Source organism: Aspergillus vadensis (assembly GCF_003184925.1).
Source record: "Aspergillus vadensis CBS 113365 unplaced genomic scaffold BO88scaffold_18, whole genome shotgun sequence".
NCBI classification, from domain to species: domain Eukaryota; kingdom Fungi; phylum Ascomycota; class Eurotiomycetes; order Eurotiales; family Aspergillaceae; genus Aspergillus; species Aspergillus vadensis.
The window spans coordinates 247,448-265,112 of NW_020292056.1; the positions used below are offsets into that span (position 1 = coordinate 247,448).

Sequence of the window (17,665 nt, forward strand, 5' to 3'; positions counted from 1 at the left end):
AGCTATAAGCTGTTTAATATAGATAGAGAAAGAATATATTAAAATATTTTTTTTATTAATTTAATTCTTTTTTTTTCTGCCCTGGCATGAACTCCATGATATTCAGACTAATATATACAGAGTAAGCAGACTTGACTAAGATTAACTTATTCAGTTAAGCTATTCTGTAGGATTAAATCTGCTGATCTTAATATATATTTACTTATTTCCAGTCTTTATCTACTATTAGAATAGCTGCATGCATAACCAGTCTATCTCAGTCCAGTATAAGTAAAAGCAGATAATCTAATTTAATAACCTCTCAAGAAATATTATAAGCTTACTTTTCAGTTAATCTATATAAAATATCTATGTATAATAAGTCATGAATCTATAGATCCGGGAGTTTATTTTTTCTAGTTTCAAAGTATGTTCTTTCTTAATAATATAGATAAAACTAAGATTTTTTAAGAGAGTATATTACAGCTTAACCTTTCTAATCTTATAATTATTAAAATTTATAATATCCTGAATAATTATGAACTTATCGTCAGTGACCCAGCTTTGCTGAAATATTATAAAAGAAGCCAACTCCTGTAGTCCAAAGTTAATAAGTTCAGTTTGGCTAGTATCTGTAGAAAGTTTCAGATAATAAGAGATTTCCTCTGGATTATATATTTTTATAAATCTAATATTCTGGAAATTTCTTTTATTTTTTATTTTAATTTTCCAGTTACTGTCTCTCTTACGGACCTAAATATCTTTTAAGAATAGCAGGCCATCTAAATCATAGTATATATTATATATAAAGTATAAATCTAAGTATTACAGACTTAAAAATAGCAGGTGTCCTCCGGTAAAAGTTAATAATTATATAACAAGTTAGTTGAACTTGTATTTTATCTCTAGGGTGAGCAGCCTGAAGAAAGTTATTAAAAAAAAAATAAAGAAATAATAAAATATAATTAAATAATAAATTAATGTAGTATAGCTTAGGCCTATATTTCTAGTAACTAGTATATTAATAGAATTATCTTATGTAAAGTAGTGGTCGCATTAAAAATTATGGTAGATGAATACTGTTAGTTAAAAAGCTAGAGAGTATTGGCTGACTCCTGCCACAGAAATAAATTTAGAATTAAATATTAAGAAAAATAAAAAGTTAGATTAATAATTTATTATTTAATGAATTAATCTCCTCTTATTATATGCTGAGTCTAGGTATTACTATGTTACAGGTATTATCTATTAATTTAAATAAGAATTAGTATTCTGGCTGGTGATATTTATAATAAGAGCTTAACTAGTTCTGATATTAGTATCCTAATATATATATTAAAACTGAATTTGATCTAGTGAGTTCAGACCTAATCATATAAAAAGTTAATAGTTTATTTTTCTAAAAGAAAGTTAAGGAACCATCCCTATTTATTTACTAGAAAAAAAATAGTGTAGTACAGGTCTTTCTCTAGAGACATAATTCTATGGCAGTCTTATTAGTTCTGGAATACTGATTTAATGCTAGCTTGAGAACTTGGCTGGCTGAAGCGGAGGCCCCACTTCGAAGTGAATATAACTTATAAAGGATCTGTGGGGACAAGTGCTATTTGTCTATTAGATATCTTGCCAGTGGATAACTTTTCAGGCAGTAAATGATCTGTTGTAACAGGTTGCCTTATAGATAATTTGGGCCAGTCTATAAGTTAGTTTAAATATTGCTTACCTTAATATGTGCGTACATTAGTAATGCCACTATCCGAAGCATGAGTGATCTTTTGTAATATTAAATTATATCTTATATAAATAAGCTTGTTGGTAATATGATTTATGTATTCTGGATGAGAGTTGTCTACTCCTCTATGTTTGGATTTTTATAGTAAATTATTACTATTAGGATATTTCTTCGCCCTAGATAAAAGTTTTTTTTTTTTTTTTTTAAAAATAGGTATTCCCTGTTTTGTATTATTTAAATTATTGCTATATAGTCTTAAATGAGTTACATCTGCCTCTGGAGATTATTGGTATTGTATATCTTGACAGTAGAAAAAGCTATATTAGAACAGGAAAGATTATAAAGATATTAGATTAGTCTCTGATTTTTTTATTTATTTGCTAACAGAATTCCTTAAATTAATGATTAACTAAAGTGTTGGAAATAATCCCGTACTTTTTGAGAAAGATATCGGAACTACTTTAGAAAAGATATTTAGTAGTATACTAGAAGTACTGAGTAAAAGTAAGAGATATATTATTACTCAGCTACAGAGTGGCTCGGATATATTTGAAGTAAGTAGTCACCCATTGATATTAGATATGATTATTAGCGGGGCTCACATTAGCTTGCTAGATAATAGCTAAAATATATTTAATAGATTAGAAAGTAACATGCAGAAGGAGCATTCTTATATAACAGAAGACAATTATTTCGTATTATTCCTTGAAATTAAAATAAGGAAATGTGGCTTAAATAGCCTGTCCTCCCCGACAGAAGCTTCTTATACAGAAGATATTAAAGTAAAAATAATGAGCTGTGCTAATCATTTAAATATCAAAATCTACCAGGATCTCTTTGCATTGGAAGTGCTGACGCACTGGTTCTAGTTCAAGATGCTATTCAATATTGGCAATCAAGAAAAGCCTACCAGTAGATACAGCCTCTGCAGAATCTCTCAGAGACTGGGCTTTCACATTGATTAAAAGCGACGCACAAGACATTGCATATCAGATAGTATTATACAGATACTACACCATAGCTCTCTTTTATAGGTGTAGCAGAGCCTCTGCACTGTCTATAAGTAGATTTCTCACCATGAACAACAATGGGGACTGCCATAACAGACAACCTGGAAATTCTTTATATAACTCGGAGGCTGGTATGGCTAAAAGAATATTAAAAGAGGTTGCGCCAGGTTTTAAGCCAGAATCTCCAGTATACAAACATAAATTTGATTACATCCAGTCATGTCGGATTCGCAGCAAGGAGTATCATATATTATCTATCTACTCTAATCCAGAAATACTTGCTTTGATACCCTCCACGGATCAACTCGGTCAGAACCGGATAGGCTTATCCGAAAACAGGTAAATCAAGCAAGGAATAACAGTAGCATGTCTTATTAATAGAAGAGTAGTGAGATTTTCAGTCATCTAGAAGATCTCTGTAATCTTAAAAAGCATGTTTAGTCTATCACCATGCCTCCCTCCTCCTACATAATATTCTTCGCTCCGGAGTTCTGGCTATGCGCAGGCATGAAAAGGGATAATAATGCAGGAACCATAAAGATACCATAATTTTAAGCATTATTTATAATAACTCAGACTTAAGGTTCAAGCACCATTATCTGCTATTAACAGATTTTTTTTATTATATAATAGAAAAAATATATATAACCTGACTAATAATTATGCCTTCCTGTTATTAACAAGACTTCGTGTCTTCTAAGGACTTTATGAGCGGTGGTATCCACTTTATATATTACTATGATTTGCTGTGGAAGAGAGCGCGCACTTATCTTTTATTAAAAGCTTTAGAAATATACTAAACGTGTGATTTAACTTGGTAATAGAGAATAAAACTTATTTCTTTACTTCTAGGCAGATAGACTAGTCTTCCCATAGATAATAATAGCTATTAATTAATCATAAGCTGATTCTGGAATAGGAAATTAAGTATCCAAGTCTTCCTAACCACTTGAATAGAGATAGCATGGTACAGTAGCCTTGCAGGTAAAACCACTGGCTCTTAAAAATAAAAACCCTCCGATAAGAAATATGGCCAGTGAAAGCTAAGAACTAAGATACTATAAATTTATTAAGCTGCTTGTCTATTAAGTAGATCTGGATAGTACAGCGTGTTAAAGTGCAATAAATTAGAAAACACGGGCTTTGAACGGCGGGATAATTATGGGCAATGTGTACCGACCGACAACATGCATGAAATTGATAGCTAGTTGAATAAGCTAGCCAACAGTGTGCGTCGTACGCGATGAGTGAGAGATCTAGACCGGGTCACTAAGTAAAATAATCTAAACAGCTCTTATCCTTGAGGCTTCACTAGCGGGGTAAATTATCCCTGTATTTAGAATAGTATTAAAATATAATTGGCTCCTCAGCTTCTGCCGGAGGTGTTGTAATGTCAAATATGACTAAACTGAATAAGACGAACTCGTTGGGTTTAAGTGTAGGACTGATTTGCTTCCAGTCATGTATGGTATTCAATCCTCTTTCCCCTCTCTCAATACAACTACTAAGTAAGCATATTAACCTATAACTCTCTTGCTTATATATCTGTAGTTATATGTATTATGCCAGGCTCTCATCCGCAGGACCTCTAAATTCCCACGAATTTATACAACATAGCCAGTGTCCGCAGTAAACTTATTGATTCTATCCAAGATCACTTGGATGTTTTATTTAAGAATTCACCGCTAATTCCCGAAGCTCCCATGGCTGCTGGCGTGGTTGGCAGAGATAGTAATAAGGATCTGGCTTTTATTGGAGATTCAGCTCTTTAACTTTTCCTATAATCACAAGGTCGCGCTAGGCATGCAAGCTGTAGTATATAACTAGTATTTCTGGAACAGATCTATTGTCTACTTTCTCTAATTTGATCTATATTGTAGAGTAAATCAACCAAACTGTCTCCCGTATAGTCAGTAATATAAACCCTGCCCAGCTGGTGTTTAAACTAGATCTTGATTAGTATATTTGTAAGAATCCCTCCTAGGGCAATTTTGTTCCTGACAAGCTGATGGCAATTACTGTTGAGGTTATTGCCGGTGCCGTCTTCCTAGAAACAAGCTGGGTTCGAGCAGCATTGCAGAGAATTGCGGATGCATTAGGCCTGGCATGGCCAGATTCTTGAGCTGGGAAATTTCCATGCAAGGCTCGGATAATTACGGATCTCCTATCTTCCATTACGAATTAATGAGGCGCATATTGATACGCGCATTCTATGCGACATTCATTTTAGTCGCGGCAAACTCGGAGGTGTACATATATTGTGGCCTTTCTTGCAGTTTTCTTCTTTGGTTTCTACCTTTCGGGCGGCCTGTAGCTCATTATCTTATCTATGTATTAAGAGCTTATACCTCACCTATGGGTAACGGGGATAATCTTGATGTTCTTCTGTTTTAAATACTGTACTATAGAGGCTCCAATTCTGCTTGATCTCTTGGTATTTCAAAGTAAAGCAAGTAGCAATCTGGCCTTCAGGTTATATTTATTTCAGCTAGATTTTAAGAAATCTAATTTTATATCTGTGTTGATCCAGCATGGCTACCCCTTATGAACTGAAAATCAAGATATTTAAAAAGATCATAGGCCATATCTTCTTTCTAAAATATTTGATATATCTGGCTCGCACCTTAGCAGGTGCTAATCCGGACAACTATAATGGGAATAGAAAATTATCTTAACTGGGTGTCTCTCTAGTTAACTTTATTCTGGCTATCATAGTATTCTTTATAGGTGGTACTAGAGATAAGAAGACCGCGGCACCTGGTTACTCAAACTTTTGGACAAACTTATAGTATTATAGAGTGTACGGCAAATTTGAGAAAGGCTTTTCTGAACAAAGGCAAATACTATACTACCGCGAAGCGGACTGGTATTAATAACTGCATAGATTATAATAAGCACACCGGGCCAGATTCACCAGAGGATCTTCGCAAAGCGATAAATACTATTATAACAGCTGTGTTTCTTGATATCTGGAATATTAAGTTAACAGTACTTATCATTCTAAGGTATGGCCTTATATCTGTTTAGTATATAATTACTATACTGAATCTGTTCAGTCAGGATTTTTTTCCAGGCAAGTAATAATAGAATATTTCAGGAATTTTCTTCTATCTTACCTGCTACTGTGGAAGCTCTTATATCTATTTTAAAAATAATACTAACTCTCAATGCTGGGGTGATTAATTCTTTAGTATTAATTATTAAGCAGTCTGCTATGACTTTTGAAATTTCTTTAATAATACACAGATTCCTGGAATAAGGCAGTAAAGATCTGTCTCTTTTATCAAATACAAAGTACATTGTGACGGAGAAGAAGTTAGTTACAGAAAATCTATTTAAATTTCTTTAAGAGAAAATATAGTCATCGGACAGAGACTTAAGCCGTAATGGAACTGAAACTGAAGCCGAGCATGACTTGATAATAAGGATTTTGAATAAACCGAATACTCTGTTAATACCAAAGGGAGGTCAGGTGGTATGCTGCCTGAGAGAACTCTATAATAATAATGAAATATCTATAGTAATACCTGTATCAAAGAGAAGGCGCAGGGCTGTAAGTATTAATATTTCTATTTTATATAATAAGACTGCCCGGCAGATTCTCTTATAAAAGAGACAGCACTGTGCTGCTCAGAATATATTTCTGCCTGAATATAACTATTTCTTTTCTACTATAATAATAAAGACTTTCTGGCTTAAGAAAAGCTTGCTCGGGAATCTTATTATTTTTTTAATAATAATTACTAGTCCTCAATTAATAGTAGCTCTGTATAAGATGATATACTATGTAAGAACTCAAAAAACAGTTAATTTATATTATTTAATTATAAATATCATAAAAAGGCGAAGATATGATATAATTAAAGAGTTTAATTAGAAAAATGTACTTTTTTAACTACTCTGTTAGTATCATCTTCTTAAATTATTTAAGTAATGTGGTGGTTCTTGGACCTGTTACAGCATGGAATATGTAAATATAACATCTGCGGATTTCAAATATCTGAAACGGGGAGCAGGAAACCCTAGCAGGAAAGATAATACTAAAATAATATAAATAATAATAAAAGAGTTATTCCCTAATCTAAATCCTACAAGTCCTGTGTATACCCAGAAGTATATTACTATCAAGTATTACTGAAAAGTAGGACAGCGACTCTATATACTCACTAACCAGTTCAGTCCAGGAATCCTTGGTCTCACTTTAGACCCCACTCATGAGTCAGAGATATCAGATACCACGTTAGTAAGTACCAAGGTTGACATACCCATAAGTCTAACACTATTTTAGACTGTTAAATCCAAGAAATAGAATATTTTGTGATTTTGTAGATCTCCTTGAAAAATCGCATGTATAATAGCTGAGTAAATATAGTAATGCAGCTTTCTTATTACTTTACCTATTACTTGAGTTTATCCTTGACAACACTACACCTTTTTGTTTGGAGCTTACAGATCCTGAATACATTTGCATGCAGCCTAAGTACTCCGAGTCTTTTCTGAAGCTTATTGCCTAGAGCAGTAGCAGCTCATGTGATATACATGGACATCCAATATACACCATAATTAATTATACTGTATACCTTCGAGGAAAAGATCCTGTTCTTTACTAAATTTACTAGCATATATCTATTCCATCGCTCCCCCAGGTAATCAATGCTCCTCAAATATAGACCAGTGACCTTTCGGGATCACTTTATGCCTTTTCATTCAAGAGTTTTCTTAATGGATTGTCTCCTGAATAAGTAGGACATTATCTCGGAGACGCAAAGCGCAGTGAGATGCGCCAAGTACTATGTCCGAGTGAGCCTAGGCTTTGACAACCATATATAGCCACGCGCCACGGTATTCTCCACCCTTTAGCCAGGTGACAGGAGCAGGATGACAATGATACGTTAAGAGCTTATCTATGAGCAGTGTGATCGTGTTGCGCCAGGAACCGTGGTCCTTGGTGTTTATTCATGGCCCGCGGCCCAGGGGGCTAAGTTAGGAGCTGCGGCACAAGATTAAAGGCGCACTCGATGATGACCTGGTGTTAATTGGGGGTGGGGGAAGGGAATGTAAGGATGAACCCTATAAACTGTTCTCCAAGATATTCATATTCTAGGGGCCCGTACTCGACTATGCAGAGGTAGCGTGGAAATTTCGGTTCTGCGGTTAAGGTTGTGAAGGCACATTACGCGTTAGCCCCCATGGGCTTTGATGAGATTCTAAGTTTGTTGAGAAGGTAATAATTTCCCATTAACAGGCATAGAGTGAAGATAGATAACAGTAATGGAACAGTGGTGGTATAGTATTCTACGTGGCCACTTGAAGCCGGGGGCGCAGTGTACGAGTCATCCTGGGATGTACCCGCCGCCCTGCATCATTACCTTTGGGGAATCATAGAATATAATAACTAGCCCAATAGGACAGCTCTCCAGCAGTACCAATGATACTGTATACTTATGTCTCGCAGTGCCTGTCCTAGAGAACTTTCCTTGCTTTGCTTTGACGCAGTTCCCGATTAGTAAGACATATCGCCACTATGGTTACAGATGAACCTAACAAAACTTAATACGTAGAAATGCTGGCCAGAGCTCGATCATTTATCGGACTCTTAGGTTTATAAGTATTTTAGTTACGTCCGGTAACAACTCTCAAAAATGGGTGATACCATGAGATTTGAAAGAACAGAACGCCGTGCTTTAACTATATTTATATATTCGGGAGCACTATCACAGCGAGAACAAGCCGAGCGCATGGATATATCGGGCGCATCTCATTGCGTGGTTAAGTGACAGCCTATGTTATACTCTACCATACTCTGCCTTAAATGATGACCCCGCAGCCAAAAGTTCACGTGGTATTAATCCAGCTATTAGTTTTGAGTCTTAATTACATAAATCTATAAAAATAACTATCAGGTCCTTGCAGTCTTATTGTCCTCACATTCATCCCAGCAGATATGGCTACCATGGAGATCCTTGAACAGGTGCTCAGACAGCAAACTTTGCCAACTATATTCTCGAAGCAGTCATTGTCTGATTATTAATACAGTACTTAACTTAGTATATTCAAGGGCTGCTCAGCGTATGAAAACTTTATTATTCTATAATTATATCAGCTCATAGCCCCTCTTTTCAACTAGTATATGAAGATCTCAGTGCTAGAGAATGGACCCAGCCCGAAAAGCATACTTAGAAAGCTGCCCCATTATTTTTGATAAAAGATTGTAAGGTACGCTGCATTCAAGCCCAACCATATATTTATTATATAATTAAAAAAATAGCTTTGTACTGCTCCGGAAACAGAACCTCTACTACTCTCTCTGGAAGACCCGCCCAACATCCAATGCACTCTATTTAATATAAACAGAGACACAGAGAATTCTGTCTCCGTGGATAACAGCAACAGTAATAAAAAGTATAATCTTATTCTATTCTGCCATAGCATGTATGGCATGAAACCCGAATCGAAATTTATTAAACAGGTACTGGAAATGCTGGTTAAGCGACCTGAAGATAGATTAGTAATCATTTTCCATCGTGACCAGGCCCTGTAATTTGATAAATTAATATACTATAAAACAGATTCTTTCTATGACAGAGTTATTCATGTGCCTGATAAAAATGATATACTGGACACCTTTACAGCTTTCATCGCAGGATTTATCATGCAGGATATAAAAGCGGATAAAGCTATTTAAGCTGAATAATATAAGATATACCGGGTCTTAAGAAATTATAAGAATACTGATCCTGATCATCTATTATTTAACTTACCTGAGACTATGGTGGTCTTTATCCGGCATGCAATTATATTACCGGAGCTCATAGCTCAGGTGCTGTTGGTGAGAGAGAAAAAAATAATTAAAAACTATGAAACTTACTTCTACAGTTGCACTGTAACTGTACGGTCAACAAAGATTCAACATATTCAGCAGTGCATTCAATAGGCCCTAAAGCATGGAGTGGGCCTGATAATCATTAACAGTAATTACAGCAGCCACTGTCTGTGGCTTAATATTATCTTCATTAATATGACTGTCTTTGACCAGGTCTACTTGCTCACACGAGAAGAAAAAGAAGAGACTGAATCTAATTTCTATTTTTTAATTATTACTGAGACCGGCTGCAAGGTCACTGATATTATTTATAAGTTAATGGAAGCTGGCATGACAGTACCCCTAAGATCCCGCCTAAGTATAGATGCAGGACTGTGGTTACAAGGTGGCCTCAGGTATCTGGTTAGACTATATGGCCTGGCATATGACCATATCATCGGGCCTGTGCTAGTCAGCATGAAATCTGGCGAGGTCTTCTGTATAGGCTGTGTACCCAGTCAGCATTGGCCGGACGGTGCCGTACGCCCAAATAACGAGATTAATCTTTTATGGGCAATCAAAGGGGCAGGAACTAGTTTTGGTATTATAATCAATATTATCTTCAGGACTCATGTAGTATCTATCTATATAATCCGAAACTGGGTTCTTCCGCTGAGTGATGATTCTGAGAAGCAGTACAAGATTCAAGATTTTAACAACTTTATTACTGGCAAGCTCAGCCAGAATTATTCAGCAGATGTATATCTTTACTAGGAATCCAGCCAGTTATATCTTAGTATCATTATCTTTAAATTCTCTATAATAATAAAATTCTTGGATAAACTACCAGTATCTACTTCCTCGCCTATAGACATAATTTTGGGGCCGGGAGATGCTTGCCGGTCTATAAATAATATAAGTCTATTTAAGGCTGAGATACATATATCCAGGATACACAGGGATTATAACAGAAATAAGATATCTACTTTCAAGCAGTATCTATTCTTAAAAGATATTAGAGCTGTGGATATTACTAATTACTTATTAATAATTATTCATAATTATTCCATATCTTTGTATTATTTTCATCTACTATAAGACGGAGGAGTAGTTACTAATATAAGGATTAATATTACTGCTTTCAGTTATTAAGACTAGGATTTCACCTGTATAATAACTGGCGTCTGGCCCCGCAACCGAGATGGAACTGAAGTTTCTGAAGTGGTCAAACAATGGGTATATAACATTGCCCGAGACTTGTTGCCGTTCAGTAGCGGAGCATATGGCGCTGATCTCGGGCCCGATCCAAGAGATGCTGCACTGGCGGCCAAGGCTTTTGGCCCAAACCGGCCGCGCCTGGCCCAGCTCAAGCAAAGCTCAGATCCGCACAATGTACTGGCATACACCTGCCCACTCCCGAGAGTACCAGGGGAACAAATACTTATTATTTTTATCACTGGCAAGAGCTGCGCTGGTAAGGATTATTATACTAATATCTAGGTTACTGCACTTAGTGAGAAAGGCTTGAGGGCGCGCGCAGTTAGTATAAATAATATAATTAAATAAAAGTATGCAGCAGTCTCCAGGACTGATTTTAAGTACCTACTTTATGACCGTAGCTATAAGAAATAATATTATTCAGTATTAACAGTATTCTTCTACAGCCAGGTACACCGTAAGCCTCGACTTCCAGAGAAGCATTTTCTGAATATAGTACATGGAGCTATAGATTTAGACATGCTACTATTAATTAAAATAAGAGATAAAGCGCCGGTCACGGCTTTATTATATCTAATACTAGATAATAAAGTAATTGAAGTTCGTGTTAAAGCTAGTGACAAAATACAGTAAATTCATAAAGGGTATTATAGAGATGAATACCCTATTAATAGCAGTAAGATTAACAGAGAAAATAAACTAAGTATTATTTTATTATTCTTAATAGTCTTAGACTACAGACCTACACTTCTTTTTAACAATAACACAGCCAGGGTTGAGACAGTTAAAAGATTTATTAAAGACTATCTATTTCTCTTCTTTTATGAGAACTTGTGGTGATTATTTAATATAGTATATCTAGTACCTAGATTCCCACGCACGGGAATTGACTTCTGTCATGTATTTAATATTATTTAATAACCAGAGAAGCTAGCCCTGTATTCATCTCTATTATAATCTTACTTCACAGGTAATTGGGCAAAAGTAAATATAATAATATATTATAAGACTAGCAGCTTAGTCTTTGCTCCTTTATTAGCCTCATAAATTAATATATCTTTAGTATTTATTTATAAAGCCGGCAAGCTTCCCCTGCCTACTATTTCTGTTTTTAGATCTGTATCACATATATCATCTTTGTCTTTGAATGCACTGACAATGAAGTGAATTGAGATAGGCCGAGATGTGATTCCTCAAGATACTTTAATAATAATAGTAGATGATACTCTTGCTACCGGAGAAACCCTTATTGCAGTATTATAATTATTAAGAAAAGCTGGAATTCCTGCTATAAATATTAATATCTTAGTAATTGCTGAATTCCCTGTTCACCGTGGCCGCGACTTTCTGCGCCAGAATAGATTTGGGGAAGTTAATATCCAAAGCCTTTTAATCTATAATACTGTTTAGTGTGATCTATAGGGAATAATATCATACTAGAATAATAGTTATGATATAATCTCTGTAATCTATGACATTTCTCCTCTTACATTACTCTCTAGGTCTATCTATATTTTATCTATATCTTTCAGTACTAGCAGGTGCTTTATAATATTTATCAAAGTAATTATCCTTGCCAAAGTACCCCAGTTACTATTATCATAAAATAAAAAATCAAGGAGAGATATATTCTCTGATAATATTCTAAATCTATTCCATCCCTGTCATTATAATAATCTGGCAGAGTTCTGATCTAATTCTATAATATAATCTCCACGGAGACAATATATACCGCATTATAATTAATGTCTTCAAGATAAATCTTAATAATGGAAATTCATTACTACAGCACTGAGATAAAATAATAAATATATAATATACTCCATAAGAGCCTATATAATTATAAGTAAGTTATATTATTTCTTCTTACTATTACTTAGCTAGGTAAGCACCTGAGATATTATAATACATACTTATATTCTGACTAATTTACATGGCAGTAAGGATAAAGATGTGTTGCTTATTAATAATATAAATTATAGCAGTATAATCTTTATTTCAGAAAGTAAATTCTCTAAGTATATTTATTCTATTATCTATAAAATGCTATCTGTTTTAACTTTGATCTGTATTTAAGAAAAGTGCTGTCGGTATTCTAGCTGTATTATAAGTTTATAATACAAATCTGTCTAGCTTACATGATAAGTAAGAGCAAGGTAATTTCATAAAACTAGTTTTACTAATAAATCTGGAAAATTAAAAAGAGGAGAAAAAGAAAGAAAAGAAAGAAGAAATAAAGATATATATATATATAATAATATTCTTAAACAGGATTTAAGATATAATATAAATTTGTTATATAAATATTATGTCTCTTCACGGCTCATGGTTATCAGTCAAGCCATCTTTATAATTACTTTTAACAGTTTCTTTATACTGATAATATCTCCTTGATTAAAAACAAATCTGACTGTGTGTCAAGGGTCTACTGTTTTAATTTATATATAAGTAGTTTATCTTCTTTTTTATTATGATTTTGATTATTAATAATATTATATAACCTGTGTTTTGAGTGGAACTCTCTTCCCTGTATTTAACTAGTAAGGCGCATGCTAATCCTAAGGTAAAACAGTTATTTATATTTCTGTTCAGCTAAACTTATCTTGAAAACACACACGGCCATCTGTTGCCTTTATATTGCAGTCTAGCCACTTTTTCTTACCAGTCCCAGTAGCGATTTACCGCATTTTCCCACCCTCCTCGTACGAGAGAAATTCTCGGGGCGGAATATCACATGACAGGATATAAGGATAAGTAGGAGACTCCTCTGGACCTAATATAATCTTTTTATTTATATCTGACATAATACTTGAACTTCTCTTCTATACAGAAAGGCATTGGTCCTAATCTATTAGTAAACTCTTAGCGGGAATATACCTACTAATACTCATGATATGATAGAGGCGCCATCAACATCATAACAGACCTTCAGAATGCTAAGACCAGACCATGTACTGTTGATGGCATGACTACTTCAACATCCTGCACTTTGCTTGTTGGAGAGGTACAGTGCAAAGAGACATATATAAATACTAGTAAGATATATATTCTTGGTATCTATAAGACTATATTTACTGATAGAGTATAAAGAAAACTTGATATATATTAAAATAAAAGCCCGCTTGATAATTATAGTTAAAAATATATTATAATATTTCAGAGAAGACCTAACCTGTGAAGGCCTTATTAAAATCTCTGAAAAATATGCCAGGGCAATTTTATTCTTTACCAAGGATTATACTGAGAATCTTAAAGATATTATTAATAATACTATCTTTACAGTTAATAGCCGGGAGCTTGTACTGGTCAAAGATATAAAGATATCTAGTCTCTGCGAGTATTATCTAATACTATTTATCAGAAAGATATAATACAGTTTATATAGCTAGAAGCTTTGATTTACTTATTATTTTTAAAAGATCTATATAGATTATATTTTTAATAGCTGTGTGCTTAGTCTCTCTAAGCTTGCTTACTTGGCAGAAATTTTTGCTCAGTGCTTACAACTCCAAGAGAGGCTCATATAACAGATTATTAATATTATTCAGCAGATTCTTGAGCCTCAGGGGGTTAGTGTGATCATGGAAGTAAGCTATATATATATAATTATATAAGATACTCAGAAATTTGCTGCCATGATAATAACCTGCTATATGACCAGTATATTATAATATGATAACAGGACCAGGAATAACTTCTACTTCTTTCTTAACCAGTAATCCAGCTTATGAAGGCTCAGTGGGTTGTTATTGTGTAATTAGATTCTGAAATAAAAATAAAATAAAGATATCTAGTCTTACTTGTCTGCTGAGTTAATAATTAATTAGATAAGCTTGTAACTTGCTCTTCAGTTTATCTAAGACATGAACTACGTGGAGGGCTAATCTGCTATGGGCTGAAGTATATATATAATATTATTTTTATTTTATATTTTAATTGAGTTGGGGTTTAGTTTGCTTGACTAATAATATAGATTGGAAAGGGCCCATCTATTATATATAATAATAATATATCACCAATGCACTTGAAATATCTAGCAACTATAGTACGCCTGATAGTGTCATAGATAATATATAGTATATAGTACATAGGCTCCAACTCAAGAGTGCTGTCATAATAATTCAGCTATCATTACTGCAAGAAATTCCGGTTATGTCCTATCTCAAGGCAGATTATTAAATCATAGATATGTACTCTATAACTCTTATTAGATAAACCTGATATAAATATTGTACTCAGACGTGTCTTAGACCATCCAGGGTCATAGTTGACCGTTTAGTCTACCAAATCTACAGTATGAAGTGAACAGCATTACTGAGAATAATAATCATTATCTAAAGCCTGTTTTTCTGGGGCTAGACTAACACTGGCCTACCCCTCCTCCATGAAGATATAGATTTACCTTATAATCTTACAGGAATACTATTGGTTTATTATCAGGTATTAAGATATGATTTAGTAGACTCCATTAAATATACTTCTAGGTCATGGATAATATATATTATTATTAATAAGATTTGCTTAAATCTCCACCCCCGCCTTCTTTCAGATCTAGAAGTTAGTTATATATTTACCTGATATAATTATCTTCAGATCCTTACAGCTTCCAGTATTTTAATTTTCTCTAGGGCTTTTTATGGGTGAGCTTAACAGGTATCCAGCAGGCTGAATAATTATATTATTATCCCGGTTTCTGTATCTATGTTCTTGAACTAGAAATATATAATATATTTTCTACAGAAGACCTTCACCTCCTATATTAAGAAGCTCTTTTAAATAATAGTCTTGATTTTTTTAGCTTTCTGGATCTTTTCTACTCTAGACTCAGTTCTTGATGGATTGCTTTATTTATATTATTTGAGGGTACAATATGATTTTTGCAGATATTAAACTTGCTACAGCTGCTAAAAAATAATCTTATAATTTAGCTGTACATTAATATTCTCAAAAGTCTAAACTTATTTGACTAACTTGATCAGTCCTTATAAAGCCCGGCTGGCACAGCGTAGTACTAAATAATAAAAGTCTACTCTGGTCTTATGTACCTGCGTAGTATATATAGTGCAGTCAAACCTTTCTTCTTTTAGAGTTAAAGAAATCATGTCTCTCTAATTACCTTTTTGAGTAAATGCTGCGGCCTGCGGTAAACTGAGATACTAGGCTGAGAATGTATTCTTTTTACCAGCTTTGCCTAATACATCACTGTAAATAGTCCCGATAACTTATACACTCTGAGCATGACTATCAAGCTGCATCGCTACAGTTAAGTATCAATGTACACATGATATGAAGTTCCGCAGATTTGCTGTTGTCCTCTCTGTTGCTCTATCTCGACCAACCCATATAACCTGTTATGGAATATTTTTTTACAGGGAACATCTGTTGAAAGCTTTCGCCGTAGACTAATTGTACTACAATGTAGCTGAAGTGAAGCTATAGCTATCGGTAAGAAATTAAAATTGAGATCAGCGATATATGTGAAACAAGCGTACTGGGCAGGGTGCATTGCTTCAGGATCTGCTATGCTATGTAGTGGCCTTTCTGGTATTTCTTAACATTCCACATAATGACTTTCCACAGCCCCTAGCATCTTCCTTTAGTCAGCTACTTTCTCGGTCAGTCATTCTACAACCGGATTTAGATTCACTTTTAGTTTAAAAAGTGGATGAGAAAGTAACTTAAGCCATAAATATCCACTTCTTTGGGATTTTAATATATCTTTTCTCTAAATGTCTTTGCTTTCCGAAGATAAGCTTGATATAACAGTGGGATTAAAATACTCAATATCTGTTACTACTAATCTTTATAATAATTTAGATCACTTTATCTTTAATACTGATATTATAAGATATCATGATAATCTCTTAAACTTCTCTGAGCTAGTTTAGGAAGTTAGAGAGAAGACTCTTGCTTTTTTTATAATTAATTATATATTCATAAAGGATTCTCAAACTAATCAGAAGAAAAAGACAGTCCATTAGTTTAACCTGTTAGTAAGAGTTATAGAAGAAAGTCTTTTTATTATAATTAAAGATTCTTATATATTCTTTAATATTACTCCTTTCTCAAGTACATTTATATGTGGTTCCCAGAATTCCGGAAAGAGCCATATATTATCCTGTATATTAGAAAACTGCTTGATTCTATCCAAAGCTGGACAGTTGCTAAATCCCCTAACAGAGATTATATTTTATTATGATACTTTTATTAGTAATATAATAGGATCATTTTATGAAGCAGCCTTTTTATTCTTATATTCTGATATTAAAGTGCGAGTCTTATGTGCTCTAATAAATCTCTATATTATCAAGATTTGTATTACCTTTTAGAGGACTGGTTTCAAGTATTATTATAATTTTAATATTATGTTAAGAGAGTTTATTTGAAATTAAATATTATAGTATCTGCTTTAGAGATTAATCAAAGAAATCTTAATATGAAGTAAATACTAGATCTTATAGCAGTGGAACAGGATAATGGCCCCATACCGCTCTACATGCACACTGTTAAATGTATTCTCCGGGAAATGCGTATGGAGCAGCAGGCAGCGCATACAGGATTTGATTACTGTATCTTTAAGAATAAAGTACTAAACTCGAATTTGACCCCTGTCTAGCTTGAGCTATTGAAGTAATAATTAGAGATACTAGAAAGTTTTATGCCTCAGTTGCAGACTCTACCTATTTCTGGCAAGAACAAAGCTGCTTCCGAAGGCATTAACTAGAAGCTGAAAGTTAATATTAAAGAATTTCTGTATAACAGAGCTTTATTAGTATGATTTAAATGATTAACAAGACAATTGTATGCTAGGCACGCAGGTTAATAGTGATAGATTTATCTTATCCATACATCTCTCCCAAAACTGCTTGTTCTCTATTCAATATCTGCTTGGGAATATTTTTGGAGCAAGATCTAGAAATTGGC

At 33.9% G+C, this 17,665-nt stretch overlaps 3 protein-coding genes across 3 annotated transcripts; all 3 read left to right on the plus strand.

Annotated features, from left to right (window-relative positions):
* Positions 1 to 3,964: 3,964 nt before the first annotated feature.
* BO88DRAFT_427254 (uncharacterized protein) lies at positions 3,965 to 4,843 on the plus strand (the record flags this gene model as incomplete). Its single annotated transcript, XM_025708981.1, has 5 exons — positions 3,965 to 3,968; positions 4,339 to 4,439; positions 4,538 to 4,602; positions 4,636 to 4,657; positions 4,706 to 4,843. 5 exons carry the CDS (start codon positions 3,965 to 3,967, stop codon positions 4,841 to 4,843), a joined length of 330 nt encoding a protein of 109 aa, XP_025560865.1.
* Positions 4,844 to 9,739: 4,896 nt separating this feature from the next.
* On the plus strand, positions 9,740 to 10,297 carry BO88DRAFT_417010 (uncharacterized protein; the record flags this gene model as incomplete). The annotated part of the gene is made up of 1 exon (XM_025708287.1): positions 9,740 to 10,297. One exon carries the CDS (start codon positions 9,740 to 9,742, stop codon positions 10,295 to 10,297), a length of 558 nt encoding a protein of 185 aa, XP_025560866.1.
* A 5,966-nt stretch (positions 10,298 to 16,263) lies between these two features.
* On the plus strand, positions 16,264 to 17,465 carry BO88DRAFT_427255 (uncharacterized protein; the record flags this gene model as incomplete). The annotated part of the gene is made up of 5 exons (XM_025708982.1): positions 16,264 to 16,285; positions 16,775 to 17,010; positions 17,115 to 17,141; positions 17,214 to 17,351; positions 17,385 to 17,465. 5 exons carry the CDS (start codon positions 16,264 to 16,266, stop codon positions 17,463 to 17,465), a joined length of 504 nt encoding a protein of 167 aa, XP_025560867.1.
* Between the last annotated feature and the right edge of the window lie 200 nt (positions 17,466 to 17,665).